Source organism: Dryobates pubescens, chromosome W (assembly GCF_014839835.1).
Source record: "Dryobates pubescens isolate bDryPub1 chromosome W, bDryPub1.pri, whole genome shotgun sequence".
Lineage (NCBI taxonomy): Eukaryota > Metazoa > Chordata > Aves > Piciformes > Picidae > Dryobates > Dryobates pubescens.
Genome location: NC_071656.1, coordinates 3,418,275 through 3,433,865, shown reverse-complemented (window position 1 = coordinate 3,433,865; position 15,591 = coordinate 3,418,275). Strand labels below are relative to the sequence as shown.

Genomic DNA, 15,591 nt, shown 5'->3' with positions numbered 1-15,591 from the left:
AGATTGGAATTACTAGGATGAGCAAAAACACGTTATTTTGTGTAATTTTATATTGGGCAAAGCAATGAAGCTTTTTGCTCTTGCTATTTGCCTGCAGATTTCTGCCTGTGAAGCTAGAGCCTGGCCAGATCTACCTTTACAGATTAAAGAAATCTTGCTGCCATTAAACATTTGATGATTTTTGACCATCCTAGAGAAAATAAAAATGCAACATACCCCTAAAGCAGATTGTAAAAGAGTGCTAAGGATTGCATTTGTGTCTTAATCTCTGTGTGCAATGTGTTCAGGCATTATCAAGTCTTCTCTGTCAATAAGTGAAATGTAAAGATTGGAACTATTGAGATCTAAGTTCTTCTTTACAATGTCACGAAATCCAACTTTATTGAGCATCAGACAGTCCTTATATACAGCAGCCTAGCTGACAACCCCACCTCCTGCGGTTAAACATCCTGCTTTCCCATCCTGATGAGATAATCACAAGAATTCTGTTTTACATTCTTCTTTACTTGTTATCGCCTGTAAGGGCGTAGTGACCTTGCTTTGGTATCCTGTTATCCTTTGCAGGCAGCTGCAAGCACAGCTACAAGGCCATGGTGGCCTGGCTGCATCAACACACTAGCTTACTGTGAGCAGTAAATAACAAGATGGAGTCCGGCCTACATGCTCTTGTTCAAACAGTTGTCCCATAGAACCATGTCTTTGCAAGCCATTCCTCAACAAACATCCAGCCCAAACCTCCCCCAGCACAGCCCGAGACTATGTCCTCTTGTTCTGGTGCTGGCCGCCTGGGAGAAGAGAGCAACATCCACCTGTCCACAACCTCCCCCAAGGTAGTTGTAGACAGCAATAAGGTCACCCCAGAGTCTCTTCTCCAGGCTAAGCAACCCCAGCTTCCTCAGCCTCTCCCCATAGGGCTTGTGTTCCAAACCCCTCACCAACCTCGTTGCCCCTCTCTGGACACACTCCAGCAAGTCAACATCCTTCCTGTACTGAGGAGCCCAGAACTGGACACAGGACTCAAGCTGTGGCCTAACCAGTGCAGCATACAGGGGGAGAATCACCTCCCTGCTCCTGCTGGCCACACTGTTCCTGATGCAGGCCAGGATGCCATTGGCCCTCTTGGCTGCCTGGGCAGGGAGCAGAATGAAATCCCTCTTATCTGGGTAAAAAACTGTCTGGATGGCCTGGTCCAAGGAGTTGTGGTGAATGAACTTATCTAATCTAATTGGTGGTTGGTCACTAGTGGTGTTCCCCAGTGCTCAGTACTGGGGACAACTTTGTTTAATATCTTTATAAATTATTTGGAGGAGGGGCTGGAGGCATCCCCAGTATGTTTGCAGATGACACCATATTGGATGTGAATATTGATCTATTTGAGTGTAGGGAGGCTCTACAGAGGGATTGGGCCAGGCTGGATTGATGGGGTGAGGCTGATGGGATGAGATTCAACAAGGCCAAGTGCTAGGTCCTGCACTTGGATCACAACTCCATGCAGTGCTTCAGGCTTGGGGCAGAGTGGCTGGAAAGCTGCCTGGCAAAAAAGGACCTGGGGGTGTTGACTGACAAGCTGTGAGAGTTGGGGCTGTTCAGCCTGGAGAAAAGAAGGCTCTGGGGAGACCTTAGATCAGCCCTCCAGTACCCAAAGGGGGCCTAAAAGAAAGCCAGGAAAGGACTTTTTATAAGGCCTTGTAGTGATAGGATGAGGGGCAATGGCTTTGAGGTGGAAGAGGGAAGATTTAGACTGGTTATTAGGAAAAAATTCTTTACAGTGAGGGTGGTGAGACACTGGAACAGGTTGCCCAGAGAGGTTGTGAATGCCCCTTCCCTGGAGGTATTCAAGGTCAAGTTGGATAAGGCCTTGAGCAACCTGGTGTAGTGGAAGGTGTCCCGGTCCATAGCAGGGGGTTTGGGACTAGATCATCTTTAAGGCCCCTTCCAACTGAAACCATTCTTGTATTCTATGAACTGGGATTGTTTAGTCTGGAGAAAAGGAGGCTGAGGGGAGACCTCATTACTGTCTACAACTCTCTGAAAGGAGGTTGGATTGAGGTAGGTGTTAGTATTTTGTCCTGAGGAGCAAGTGATAAAACAAGAACAAAGAGCATCAAGTTGCACCAGGGCAGGTTTAGGTTGGACTTGATGAAATTTTTCTTCCCTGAAAAGGTTGTCAAGCACTGAAAAGGCTGCCCAGGGAAGTGGCTGAGTCACCATCTGTGGAGGTATTTTTAAAAAACGTATAGACATGGTGCTGAGGGCCATGATTTAGTGATGGACTTGGCAGTGCTGGGTTAATGGTTGGACTTGAGTTTAATGGTCTTTTCCAACAAAAACATTTCTATGATTTTATACAAAAAAATTGGCATTGTTACATACATGGTGGTTTGTGACTTACTGTAAGGTTTTGTATAGAAAAAATAAGGAAATGCATCCACATAAATATAACCCATGGAAATTTGGAACATACTGCTGCCAAATAGTTACAGAGACAGAGAGGAGGTGTCCAAAATGCATCTTGTAATTTTGGGTTGTCTTGACCCAAAATGGGAGGAGAAATGGTGCTAAAAGAAAATACTTTCTTGACATGTTAGAAATCCAAAAAGTAATTAAAGATTAAAAGACATTAACTTTATGACCAGATGGTAATCAACTGGCATATTATAACTACCTTGAACTTTCTATTTTGTTTTCTGTTTAAAAAGGATTTTAAGACTGCCTTGAAACAGAGCCTGATCAGAGGATTAAAATAGTTGAACCAATAGATGTAGAAAGTTTATGGGAAAGCTGGCTCAAAGGTATGAAAGCCCAGTTTCCTTGATTTATTCAACTTTGATACTAGAAATCAAGGAATTTGTAGACAGGGAGTGCTGTAGAGGTTTTATTGGTCAAGCAGCTTCTATGCACTAAAATAATATAATAAAACTTGGTGAAATAGAGTTGTGGTGGTGAGAGAAAGTTCAGTTCTCCCACGCACACAAAGAAACCATGGCTAACTCAGTCGGAGAAGCAAAAAAATGGATAAGCTATATTTACAAGCAGGATGAGATACAGTGAATATATATACACAATATACAATATCTACAATATATACAAAAATATACAGCAAAGAACATAACACAGAAATCCTGGCCTCCTCCAGCAAGGAGGGGTCCCCCCAAAACCCCCCTTCTTACCCTTCCTTCCTTTTTTCCCAAAAAGGGTTAGAGAGAGAAAAGGTAGTTGTTAAGGAGGAAATTCTGTTAGCTCAAAGCATATGCAAGAATTAGTTTCTTATCTGGTTAGTTAAAGGTCAGCACCCGCCAGCACAGACAGAAGACAGCTGTTCAGAGAGACTGAAAACAGACTGAACTGAGGTTCAAACTGAACTAAAGCTAAAATTTAAAGTTGCATTCTACCAATCTACCAATGAAATTCATTTAGAATATCTTTGTTTTCCTTATTACACCAAAACATTCAGCCAGAGTGTCTCAGTAACTGTCCCTTTCTTAAAGGCATAGCCTAAAAAGGGCACAAGGTTGTAATAGCACTAGCCATCCTGTCTTTTTTCCTTCCTTTTTTCCTTTTCTTTTTCCTTTCTCTACATGATATCTGTCTTGCTTTTCATTTTAGAACTTGAAATCTGATTCTGGAAGACTGCTTACTTCAAGTAACTTCTCATAAATCTTTTATTGAAATTCTTGTTATATCATACTTGATCTTACCAGAAAACTTAACATATTCTTTAGGGATACTTTGATACATCTAACAGAACTGTGTGTCTGTAAAGATATGTCTAAAATAAAATATTTCTGGTAAAAGTGGTATGCTATGTATTCAAGTACTGTAAAACATCAAGAAAAAATCAGACTAACAATATCCAAATTATTTTTATTGTGATATGCCTCCCCCCAATTCTGCTATGCATCATGCTTAGAATTAATGTATTATATAATTGATAAATGATGTACAATGATATAGCATTAATTTTTTTTTTTCATCTTTGAGGTACCTCTTATTCTGGCTATGAAGCTGCAGTGTATTCAGCTGCATCATCCTATTACCAGCAGCAGCAGCAGCAGCAACAGAAACAGGCAGTGGCAGCAGCTGCTGCTGCTGCAACAGCTGCTTGGACAGGGACCACGTTTACTAAAAAGGCACCATTCCAAAATAAGCAACTGAAACCAAAGCAACCTCCAAAACCACCCCAGATCCACTACTGTGATGTTTGTAAGATCAGCTGTGCTGGACCACAGGTACCTGTATTATATAATATTCTTCTATATGCTTTAGTCATTTTTTTTTCAGCTAAAAAATTGACCCTGTTAAGAATATTTGTGAATTTTTAAAAACCTGATTCTATATTTTTCCTAAATTAATAATTAAATGAAAATGTGTGCTATTACAGAAAGAGGTCCTATGAGAAGACAAAAAACATGCATCCCTGTAGCTTGTACAGAGAAGCTTCAGCTGTGCTTTGGCCTCTAGAAGTGTTCTAAACTTTTAATTTGATTTGCTTTTGTAGCATAGCAAACTTCTTAGAAAATACTTTTCAGTCTTACCATTCTCAAAGTTTTGAAAAAAAATATTTTTCATTGTATTCCAGCTTCCTAGTTAAATTTCACAGTAGATATCAATTAATGCAGAATATTTGTGTCTGTGTTTGGCAAAACAGTTCTTGTTCTTTAGGTAAACTTGCCATTATTTCCCTCTGTATTTGTTCTATGAATTGACAGTGTTGATACAGGAACAAATGGCAACTTCTGCATTTTATTTTCAGCATGGCTTTATTTATGCAATACATTCTTTTGAATTTATATTTTAATTCTTTGGATACAATTAATAACTGTGGTGTTGCAGTTTGAGGAAAATTAAAATTCAGGAATAATTCAATGTGATGAAGGAAACTAAACTGCAACTGAGACAGTTTTCTGATCTTATTGAGCTTTCAATAGTAATAGCTGTTGACCAGTACTTAAGTGAGAAGGTAGAAGAGAAAAGACCATATTGTATTACCTAAAAGTTGGAATCCTGGTGGTGAAGAAAATTTCTTGGTCTTAGAAGTGACCTGCCTTATTATAGCATGTCATATGGAAGAAATGTTGTGTAGGAAGTATTTCTCATACAAAGCACATTTTATGCTATGTTCTATATTACATGTATTCATTTGAATGATGAATGAGCAGTCCAAAGACAGCTTACTGTGTGTATACTTGTGGTGGTGAGAGAAAGTTCAGTTCTCCCCCCCCCCAAAGAAACCACGGCTAACTCAGTTGGAAAAGAAAAAAAATGGATACTCTATATTTACAAGCAGGATGGAATGCAGATGAATATATACACAATATACAGTATTTACAATATATACAGAAATATACAGCAAAGACAGAAAACCTTCCCTCCTCCAGCGAGGAGGGTCCCCCCAACTATACCCCCTTCTCTCCCTTCCTCCCTTTTTTCCCCAAGAAGGGTTAGAGAGAGAAAAGTAGTTATTAAGGAGGAAATTCTGTTAGTTAAAAGCGTATGCTAGAATTAGTGTCTTATCTGGTTAGTTGACAGGTCAGCACCTGCCAGCACAGACAGAAGGCAGCTGTTCAGAGGGACTGAAAACAACAGACCGAACTGACTGAGATTCAAACCAAACTAAAGCTAAAATTTAAAATTGCATTCTACCAATCTACCAATGAAATTCATTTAGAATTATCTTTGTTTTCATTCTTACACCAAAACATTCAGCCAGAGTGTTCCAGTAACTGTCCCTTTCTTAAAGGCATTGCCTAAAATGGTCACAATACTGTTTATTTAAACAGACTTATAAAGAACACTTAGAAGGCCAGAAGCACAAAAAGAAAGAAGCCACATTAAAAGCTTCCCAGAACACCAATAACAGTAGCACTTCTGCTCGTGGAACTCAGAATCAGTTGCGCTGTGAGCTTTGTGATGTGTCTTGTACAGGAGCAGATGCTTACGCTGCCCATATCCGTGGAGCCAAGCATCAGAAAGTAAGAACTTTTTCTTGTCCTTATTGTACAAGTCAGTTATATAATTTCTTTTATATGGAGAAGTAATATAATTTGAATGATTTTATTTTAAAGATGTTTAGTTCTGGTTTTTGTTTCAAAGCTATTGTTAAGCTCACTATCAGAAAGGCCTTTTTGGGAGAAAGGAGGGAAGAAATATTGCCATGGCATTGATAAGAAGAAGGGAAAGTATGTAAATCATAGGAAGAAGGTGTAGAGTAAGATAGGGAAAAGTGTCATTGAGGATATGCAATAGTATGCTTTTGCCCCCTCTTTTCAAGACTTTTCTCAACATTCTTTGTCTAGTGCTGTGAAGTACACTTTGAAACACTGTAAGCTGAGTCGGTGCCAAGGGACAGAACTATTATGCATCACTTTTTGGTATTTCTTCCAGATAAAATTGGCATGTGTGAGCAAGGAACAATGTCCTGTAGTAGACTTCATAATGAATATGTTTGGATGAGTTTTGGTAAACATGCTTTCACAGTATCACAGTATAACTAAGGTTGGGGATTGGCAAGAGGGGATTGGACATGGCACTTGAAGCCATGGCTTAGTTAGTCATGAGGTGTTGGGTGACAGGTTGGACTTGATCTCTGAGGTCTTTTCCAACCTTATTTGATTCTATGATTCTATAATTTAGGGAGGCTTTCCTAGCCTTCCTTCATTAATGAAACTGAACTATTTTTGGGTTGTGCCCAGTAACTCCATAAGTATATGGAGTATGGTATATACTATCTTTTATATATTTGGATGTTGGTCTCTCTTCCTCATAGGTAGTTGCTAACTAATGCTAATTAAATTATCATTGGTGTAAAAAAGAAATCTCAAAAGGCTCTATTTCTTTGGTATGCTGAAGAATCTTGTGAATTCTACTGGAAAAAATAATTGTAAAGAGTTGCTCCAACTTAATTTTATAGTATTATGTGGACAAGATGCTTAAAAATAAAGAACAAAAAAATAGTAAGTGTATGTATACAGTTGTATGTGTATCATGATTGCATACACATATTTTCATTAAAGGCATCTAGCATATTTATCTTCTTTACTGCTACTTTCAAACCCAGTCATTAGATTTCATTTTGCATGTTTTGTTCTTATGAACTACATGCACTGCTTTTTCAGATGATGGTCAGTTGTCACCAAAACCAAGTATTCTATCTCAAGTGTGTTGTGAAAAGGCTTCTACTTATTATTTCTGAGAATAAACATTTACCTATTCACTTTCTATGAAATACTGAAGAGTTCTGAAATATGCCTCATGCATCCTCCTTAACTGTCTCTGCAGATGTATTTACAAACAAACAAAAAACCACCAACCAAAACCCCTGTATTGGCTTTGGCTGAGCTGGAGTTAATTCTCACAGCATCTTTGTAGTGCTGTGTTTTGTAGCAGTAGTTGATAACACAGCAGTGTTTTGGCTACTGTTGAATAAGTATCCAGGCTGTGTCCTTCCAACATTTCCCTGCCCGAAGAGTATGTTGAGGGGTGGGCAAGATCTTGGGAAGCGATATGGCTGAGCCAGCTGACCCAGACTGGTCAAAGAGGTATTCCATGCCATATGACGTCAGCTCAGATATAAGAATGACGTGGGGGGGGATTCGTCCATGGCACCTATCCTCCCCAAGTAACCACCAAGCTTAGAGAGCCCTGCTTTCCGAGTCCGACCATCATCCTGCTGATGGGAAGTAGAGACTAACATCACTCTCTCCGCTTTTGCTTCCATGCAGTCTATTGCTTTTTTCCTTATTATTGTTATTAAAATTGCTTCTATCTTATTACTGGCTTTTGTTATATTTTTTGCCCTTCTCCACCTGTCCATTTAAGAGGGGGAGTGATAGAGTGGCTTTGGTGGGCTTCTGGCCTCCAGGCCAGGGCAAAACCACTGCAACCCCCCAAAAAACCCACAAAACCCCAAACCTTTTTCTAGGGTATTTTTTCAGTTTTTTTAGGTATCCTGTGAAGTCTTTTGATATTTATATTCTTAAAGTATAGTGATCAAAAAAGGGTGTCCTTGAATCTTAGTTAACTGTTTTTTACAAATATTATTTGGAGCCAAAATAATTCAATGTACTACAATTTTGGGGGACAAAATAAAAAGCAAACAGGCAACAAAACAGTCACATTGATACTGTTTGAGCAAAATGTTTCCTTGAGTTTTACTGATTTATGAGTTTATTTGTTTTCTGTTTTCTTCTACACAACTATTGGGGTAAATGTCTGAATTTCTAATAGAAATAAGCAATCTGAGATTATTATTTCCTTGTTACAGCTTTTACATGTTATTTCTTTTCTCCCAAGATCATGTTTTGTAAAGAAGCAATTTTGTGTGTGAGTGATATTGATGTTTAGAAGTTTAAACAAGTTAATTTTTTTAATATATAGTTATTCCAGGGAGATCATAGTATTAATTTCTCTTTATTCTTATAGGTAGTGAAGTTGCACACAAAACTTGGCAAACCCATTCCTTCAACTGAACCAAATGTGGGTATACAAGCTACTTCCTCAACATCTGCATCTGTTTCCAAACCAACTGCCTCTGTGTCAAATATAGCAACTACCAGCAGTACTGTGAACTCCTCTGTTGTATCCTCTGCCGTGAAAGTTCTTACTCCTGCAGCACATGCACCACTTAACATGGCATCCAGCAACAAAACATCTTCAACCACTCCTCATATAGCTGTAAAGAAAATATCTACACCGAAAATAAACTTTGTTGGCAAGTACAGAAATCAGTCTTTATTTTTAAACCTATCCTAGTCTTTTTTTTTTTTTTTTTAAGATCTTAGTGCAACAAATATATTTAGTTAACTTTGGAACTCTGTGGTTAAGAGAATTAGTGATGGGTGAAAATAAGAATGTGTATGAGTGTAGCTTCACAATTTATGGGGTTTTCTGCCCTTTTGTCTACACCTGATATCTCCCAACTTCATAAGAAGCCTCTTCTATCTTTTTCTTTTCTTATGTAGTAGCTGTTGGAGTACTGCAATTTATAGTCCAATTGGTCCTAATTTCATTTTACATCTTGGACTGTTAAGGCAACCTGTAGTAGGTTGGCAGTTGATAACTGAGCAACCTGAAATGTCCTTGTAATACTGGAAATATAAGAGTAGAAAGTTTTGAAATAAGCATGACAGACATTTAGAGATAGGAAGCAGTTGCTCAACAATAAGCTATCCTGCTCTGGAATTAAAGACCTATACAGTTGCAACACTGGGAGTATACTTCATTTGTTAGTGCAGACATTATAAGGTTTGAAGGTATTTTTTGGATCTATATACAAAAACCCCAATCTGATGACAAAAAAAAAAAAGGAGGTGATTAAAATATATTTGCTGAGTTGTTCCCATTCAGTTCTGTCTCTTGAAAAAGCATGACAATGAATGATGAAAATTGCAACTATATAAAAGGAAAGGATTTTTTTTCTAAAAGAAGTGCTTAAATTTTTGTTAAACTTCATGTAATCATTCTCATTTTATGGAAGTTCATGATTTAACTTTTTTGATTTTCAGGTGGTAATAAGCTTCAAACAACAGGAAGTAAACTGGAAGAAATGAAATCTGCTGAAAGTTTTAAAACAGCCGCTGCTACAGTACAAACACAGGAAGTAAAACTAGACACAGCAGCTGAACCAGTGACTCCTACAGCTCTTGCTGCCTTGCAAAGTGATGTCCAGCCAGTGGGCCATGACTATGTGGAGGAGGTATTGATATGGAAATGTAGATTATTTTTTAATTATTCCAGTGAAAATGTATTCAACTTGAAAATAATCAAAGAATGGTTGAGGTTGGAAGGGACTTCTGGAGGTCATCTAGACCAACTCATCTGGTCAAGCAGCCAGTTCTTCAGGGCCATGTTCAGACAGCTTTTGAATATCTCCTAGGAGGGAGATTACTTAAGTTCCCTGGGCTACCTGTACTAGTACTCAGTCACCCTCACAGTAAAAAAAAGCGTTTCCCAATGTTTAGAGGGACCACCTGTGTGTTGGTTTGTGCTTGTTGCCTCTGGTCCTGTCATGATAACACTGAAAAGAGCCTGTTTCTGTCCTCTTTGCACCCTCTCTACAAGTATTAATTAATAAGATCCCCCCCAAGCCTTCTCATCTCCAGTCATCATCTTTGTGTTTTTTCGTTGGATTTTCTCCGGTATGTCCATGTCTCTCTTGCACTGGGGAGCCCAGAACTGGACAAAAGACTCCAGGTGTGGTCTCACCAGTGCTGGGTTAGAAAGGAAGGATAGGTTCCCTTAGCCTGTTGGCAATACTTTGTCTAATGCAGCCCAGGATGCCATTTGCTGCCTTTGCTGCTGTCAAGGGTTAGGGCTGGGACAGCCACTAAACAAGTGATGGATGCTCTCTATTAATCTCTCCTCCTTCCTAAAGGGGAAAAGAAAGGGAATAAGGGAGAGAGAATTATGCATTGGAAAACAAAGCTAAAAGTACATAAATAACAATTAAATGAAATATATACAAATTCAATTTCTAACCCAACACCCCCCCCCCCCCCACTGGCAATTATGTCACTATCACCACTGATGCTGTGGCAAGCACTGGGGAAGTCTCAGACTGGACTCAGTGGCAGATGGGAACTGGATTCAGGAACACACAGATCAGGATTAAAGACAGAATGGACAAAGTCCTCCTTGGATGCTGGCCATTGAAGAGAGCTTGGCCCTCGTAATCCCTCAGTTTTATGCTGAATATGACATATATTGAATGGAATCCCTTGTTGGTCAGTTTTGGGTCACCTGTCCTATCTGCTCTTCCCCAATGATGCGGCCTTTTACTTTCTGCACCCCCAACTTAGTACACAAGATTGAGCAGTGAACTAGTGACCTTGGCCTGCACACCAGTCCTTGGCACTGACTAGAAAGATCAGGGTTATCACTGCTAGAAGCAGCCACTGTCTGTGCAAATGTTAACTGCAGAAAGTGCAGTTACGGGGACTGAGCTGAAAAGTAAAATCACTGAACAGAACTAGTTCTGTTCTAACTCAAACCAGGACATTCCATTCCTTATTCCATACCATTTACATCATATTTATCACTAGTTTATGATTTCTTTCTACAGAAAAGTTCAGTTCATGACTGTAAATTTCTATTATAGCAGGTTCTCAGGGCAGGACGTGTTAAAGAATTTTTCTGAAGCAGGAAATACCCACACAGTCTTCCCTGACAGATTCCTTGCATATACCACGGGGACTTTATCCTCTTCTACTGTATGTAAAGGGTCTGACTTGAGTAGAACCAGCTCGATCCTCTGGTGTGAACTAACCAGGTGGCTTGTGATAAATGCTTGTCCCAATTTTAGAATGTTCTACCTCCCATTGCTTTCAGAGAGGTTTTTAATACTTAATTGTACCATTCATTTTTTTCAGAGGCTGGTTCATGATTGGGGGATGTGATATATTCACTTGATACTATGTTCTTTGGCCCAATTGTCTACAAGATTTTTTTTTTAAATGAGTCCAATTATCTGACTCAGTTCTCTCTGGAGTACCACATTGCCACAAGATTTGCTTTTCAAGGCCCAGGATGGTGTTTTGGACAGTGGCATCAAATCACAGGATATGTTTCCAGCCATCCAGTGGTTGCTTCCACCATTGTGAGCACATAGTGCTTACTCCGGCAGGTTTGAAGGAAGTGTGATATAATCAATCTGCCAAGCCTCCTCATACCTATATTTTAACCATCATCCTCCATACCACAAAGGTTTTAACCATTTAGCTGCTTGATTTTTGGTGCACATTTCACAGTTGTGGATAACCCGTGCAATAGTGTCCATAGTCAAATCTACCCCTTGGTCATGAGACCATTTGTATGTTGTATCTGATGTCTTGAAGTGTCATGGGCTCACCGAAGTAAAAATAGTTCACCTTTATGTTTCCAGTCTGTCCATTTGGAACACTTTAGCAGCCTGATCCACTTGCTGATCATTTTGATGTTCCTCAGTGGCCTGACTTTTAGGTATGTGGGCATCTACACAATGTACTTTTACAATTAGCTTCTTTATCCAAGAGGCAATATCTTGCCACAATGCAGCAGCCCAAATAAGTCTACCTCTGTGTTGCCAGTTATTCTGCTTCCACTGTTTAAACCACCCCCACAAGGCATTTGCTGCCATCTATGAGGCCACTTTCCTTGTTCGGCAATGTCTAAAGCCAGCTGGATGGCTTTTACCTCTGCAAACTGACTTGATTCACCTCTGTCAGCTGCCTCTGTGACTCATCCTGTGGGACTCCACACAACATGTTTCCATTTCCAATGCTTTCCTACAAGATGGCTCCAATTGTCACTTCACAGAGAGGTTTTACAGTCTAACTGTAACCAGGAACACACATTGTCCAGAAACCTACAATACCAGTGTCTTGTTTTAGTTACAGTCCTGCAAGCACAGCACTGTTTTGGCATACTGGTAGCTGGCTCTGCACTTATGCTGAGCATGGCCTACCACCATGTCAGGCTCTAGGCCTGCACTGCCAGATTGCTCACACCGCTCGTAACTGGCATTCCCACACTGTGCACCAGTGTCTACTAAAGCTTTATACTTTTGTGGTTGTAATGTGCCAGGACATTGAATCTACACAGTTCAATAAACTCTGTTGTCCCTCTCCTCTGTCCAGCTGGTGGCAGGGCCACTTTAATTCTGAGTGTAGTACTTGCTATTGACAACTGAGTTTGTGTGGTTTACCAGGTTTACATGGTTTATGTGGTTTGCAGGGATTACACAGTTCACAGGATTTATGTGGTTCACAGGCTTTGTGTGGACTTCAGACATTACATTTTCATTCCCCCTACTCACATTTGGATCTGAGGCCCATGTATTTTGACCAGAGAACTGCTCACAGTAGACTGGAGAAGTACTCCTCCTCCTGGAAGAATGCTCTTTTCTCTTCATTTTACCTTGTAACCAGCTTACTCACACCTGTAGAGAAGAGGTAGGTTTTCCATCCCATCTAATCATGTTCTCTCCGTACTCATGCAGGAGAGACTGCAGGGTATGTTGTGGCATGTACTGTTCCTGTTCAGTTGGTCTCATAGAATCATAGAACGGTCTGGGTTGGAAGGGACCTCCAAAGGTCATCTAGTCCAACCCCCTCTGCAGTAAGCAGGGGCATCCTCAACTAGATCAGGTTGCCCAGAGCCCTGTCGGGCTTCACTTTGAATGTCTCCAGGGATGGGGCCCCAACCACCTCCCTGGGCAACCTGTTCCAGTGTTCCACCACCCTCATGGTAAAGAATCTGTTCCTAATATCCAGTCTAAATCTGGTCTTCTCTACTTTGATGCCATTGCCCCTCATCCTCTCACTACAGGCCTTTGTAAACAGTCTTTCTCCATCCTTATTGTAGGCCCCCTTCAGGTCCTGGAAGGCCGCTATTAGGTCTCCCCAGAGCCTTCTCTTTTTCAGGCTGAACATCCCCAGATCCCTCAGCCTGTCATCATATTAGAGGTGCTCAACCCCCCTGATCATTTTCGTGGCCCTCCTCTGGACCTGCTCCATTAGCTCCGTGTCCTTCCTATATTGAGGGCTCCAGACCTGGACACAGTATTCCGGGTGAGGTCTCACCAGAGCAAAGTGGCAGAATCACTTCGCTCAATCTGCTGGCCACACATCTTTTGATGCAGCCCAGAATGTGATTGGCCTTCAGGGCTGCAAGCACATATTGACTGCTCATGTCCAGCTTCTTGTCCATCAGCACCCCCATGTCCTTTTCCACAGGGCTGCTTCTATTACCTCATTCCCTAGTCTGTATTGGTAGTGAGGATTGTTCCGGTCCAGGTGCAGAATCCTGCACTTGCTCTTCTTGAAACTCATGAGGTTCACCTGGGCCCACCTCTCCAGTTTGTCTAGGTCCCTCTGAATGACATCCCATCCGTCTGGCATATTGGCAGCACCACTCAGCTTGGTGTCATCTGCAAACTTGCTGATGGTGCACTTGATCCCACTGTCTATATAATTGATAAAAATAGTGAACAGTACAGGTCCCAGTATGGACCCCTGAGGGACACCACTTGTCACTGTTCTCCATCTGGACTTCAAGCCATTGAGCACTACCCTCTGGATGCAACCATCCAGTCAATTCCTTATCCACTGAACAGTCCACCCATCAAAATCATATCTCTCCAGCTTGGTGAGTAAGATGTTGTGGGGGGACCAAGTCAAAGACTTTGCAGAAGTCCAGATAGATCACATACATAGGTTGTCCCTTATCCACTGATATAATCACTTTATCATAGAAAGCCACTAGGTTGGTCAGGCAGGATTTGCCCCTAATAAAGCCATGCTGGCTGTCTTGAATCATCTCCCTGTCCTCCATGTGCCTCAGCATGTCATCTAGGAGGATCTGTTCCATGATCTTCCCAGGTATGAAGGTGAGGCTGACATGTTGGTAGTTCCCAGGGTCCTCATTTCTACCCTTTTTAAAAAGGAGTGTAATGTTTCCTTTCTTCCAGTCACCCAGGGACATCACCTGACTGCCATGACTTTTCAAATATAATGGAGAGTGGTTTGGCAACTAGATCAGCCAATTCCCTCAGGGCTCTGGGATGTATTTCATCAGGTCCCATGGATTTGTATATATTCAGGCTGCTCAGATGGTCATGCACCTTATATTCACTTAATGTGGGAGGGACTTTGTCTCCCTGGTCTCCATCTTCTGGGCCATCAACATGAGAGCCATGAGGAGAGGGGTTGCAAGTGAAGACTGAGGCAAAAAAATTGTTGAGAATCTCGGCCTTTTCCTCATCCGTTGTTACTAGTTCACCACTGTTGCTCACCAAGGGGGTACGCTTTCTTTAACCTTCCTTTTCTGGTTAACGTACCTGTAGAAGCCTTTCTTGTTTTTCTTTCCTGCCTGACAAACCTGGTTGCCTTCTATGAACAGGTGACAACATTAATAGATGAGGGGCGAACAACTGATGTCGTTTACCTGGACCTGAGCAAAGCCTTCGACACTGTCCCACACCACATCCTGGTCTCCAAACTGGTGACACATGGGTTTGATAGGTGGACCACTAGATGGATAAAGAACTGGCTTGATGGCCACACCCAAAGAGTGGCTGTCAATGGGTCCATGTCCCAGTGGAAGCCAGTGACAAGTGGAGTCCTTCAGGGATCAGTCCTGGGACCAGTCTTGTTCAACATCTTTGTCGGTGACATGGACAGTGGCATTGAGTGCACCCTCAGCAAGTTTGCTGATGGCACCAAGCTGTGTGGTGCAGCAGACACACTGGAGGGAGGGAATGCCATCCAGAGGGACCTTGACAGGCTGGAGAGGTGGGCACAAGCCAACCTCATGAGGTCCAACAAGACCAAGTGCAGGGTCCTGCATCTGGGTTGAGGCAATCCCAGGCACAAATACAGGCTGGGCAGTGACTGGCTGGAAAGCAGCCCAGAGGAGAGAGACTTGGGGGGGCTGGTGGACGAGAAGCTCAACATGAGCTCTCAGTGGGCATTTGCAGCCCAGAAAGCCAATCAGATCCTGGGCTGCATCAAGAGAAGTGTGGCCAGCAGGTCAAGGGAGGTGATTCTCCCCCTCTACTCAGCTCTGCTGAGACCCCACCTGGAGTACTGCATCCAGTTCTGGAGCCCCTATTACAAG

General features: G+C 41.5%; 1 protein-coding gene across 1 annotated transcript in view; it reads left to right on the top strand.

Moving 5' to 3' along the window:
* Window positions 1-15,591, top strand: part of LOC104299612 (zinc finger RNA-binding protein-like) — a 135,818-nt gene that overhangs the window by 41,951 nt on the left and 78,276 nt on the right. The window contains exons 6-9 of the mRNA XM_054177720.1: window positions 3,982-4,229; window positions 5,781-5,972; window positions 8,422-8,722; window positions 9,504-9,694. Of these exons, the coding sequence (XP_054033695.1) occupies window positions 3,982-4,229; window positions 5,781-5,972; window positions 8,422-8,722; window positions 9,504-9,694 (932 nt within the window). The remainder of the gene's footprint in view (window positions 1-3,981; window positions 4,230-5,780; window positions 5,973-8,421; window positions 8,723-9,503; window positions 9,695-15,591) is intronic.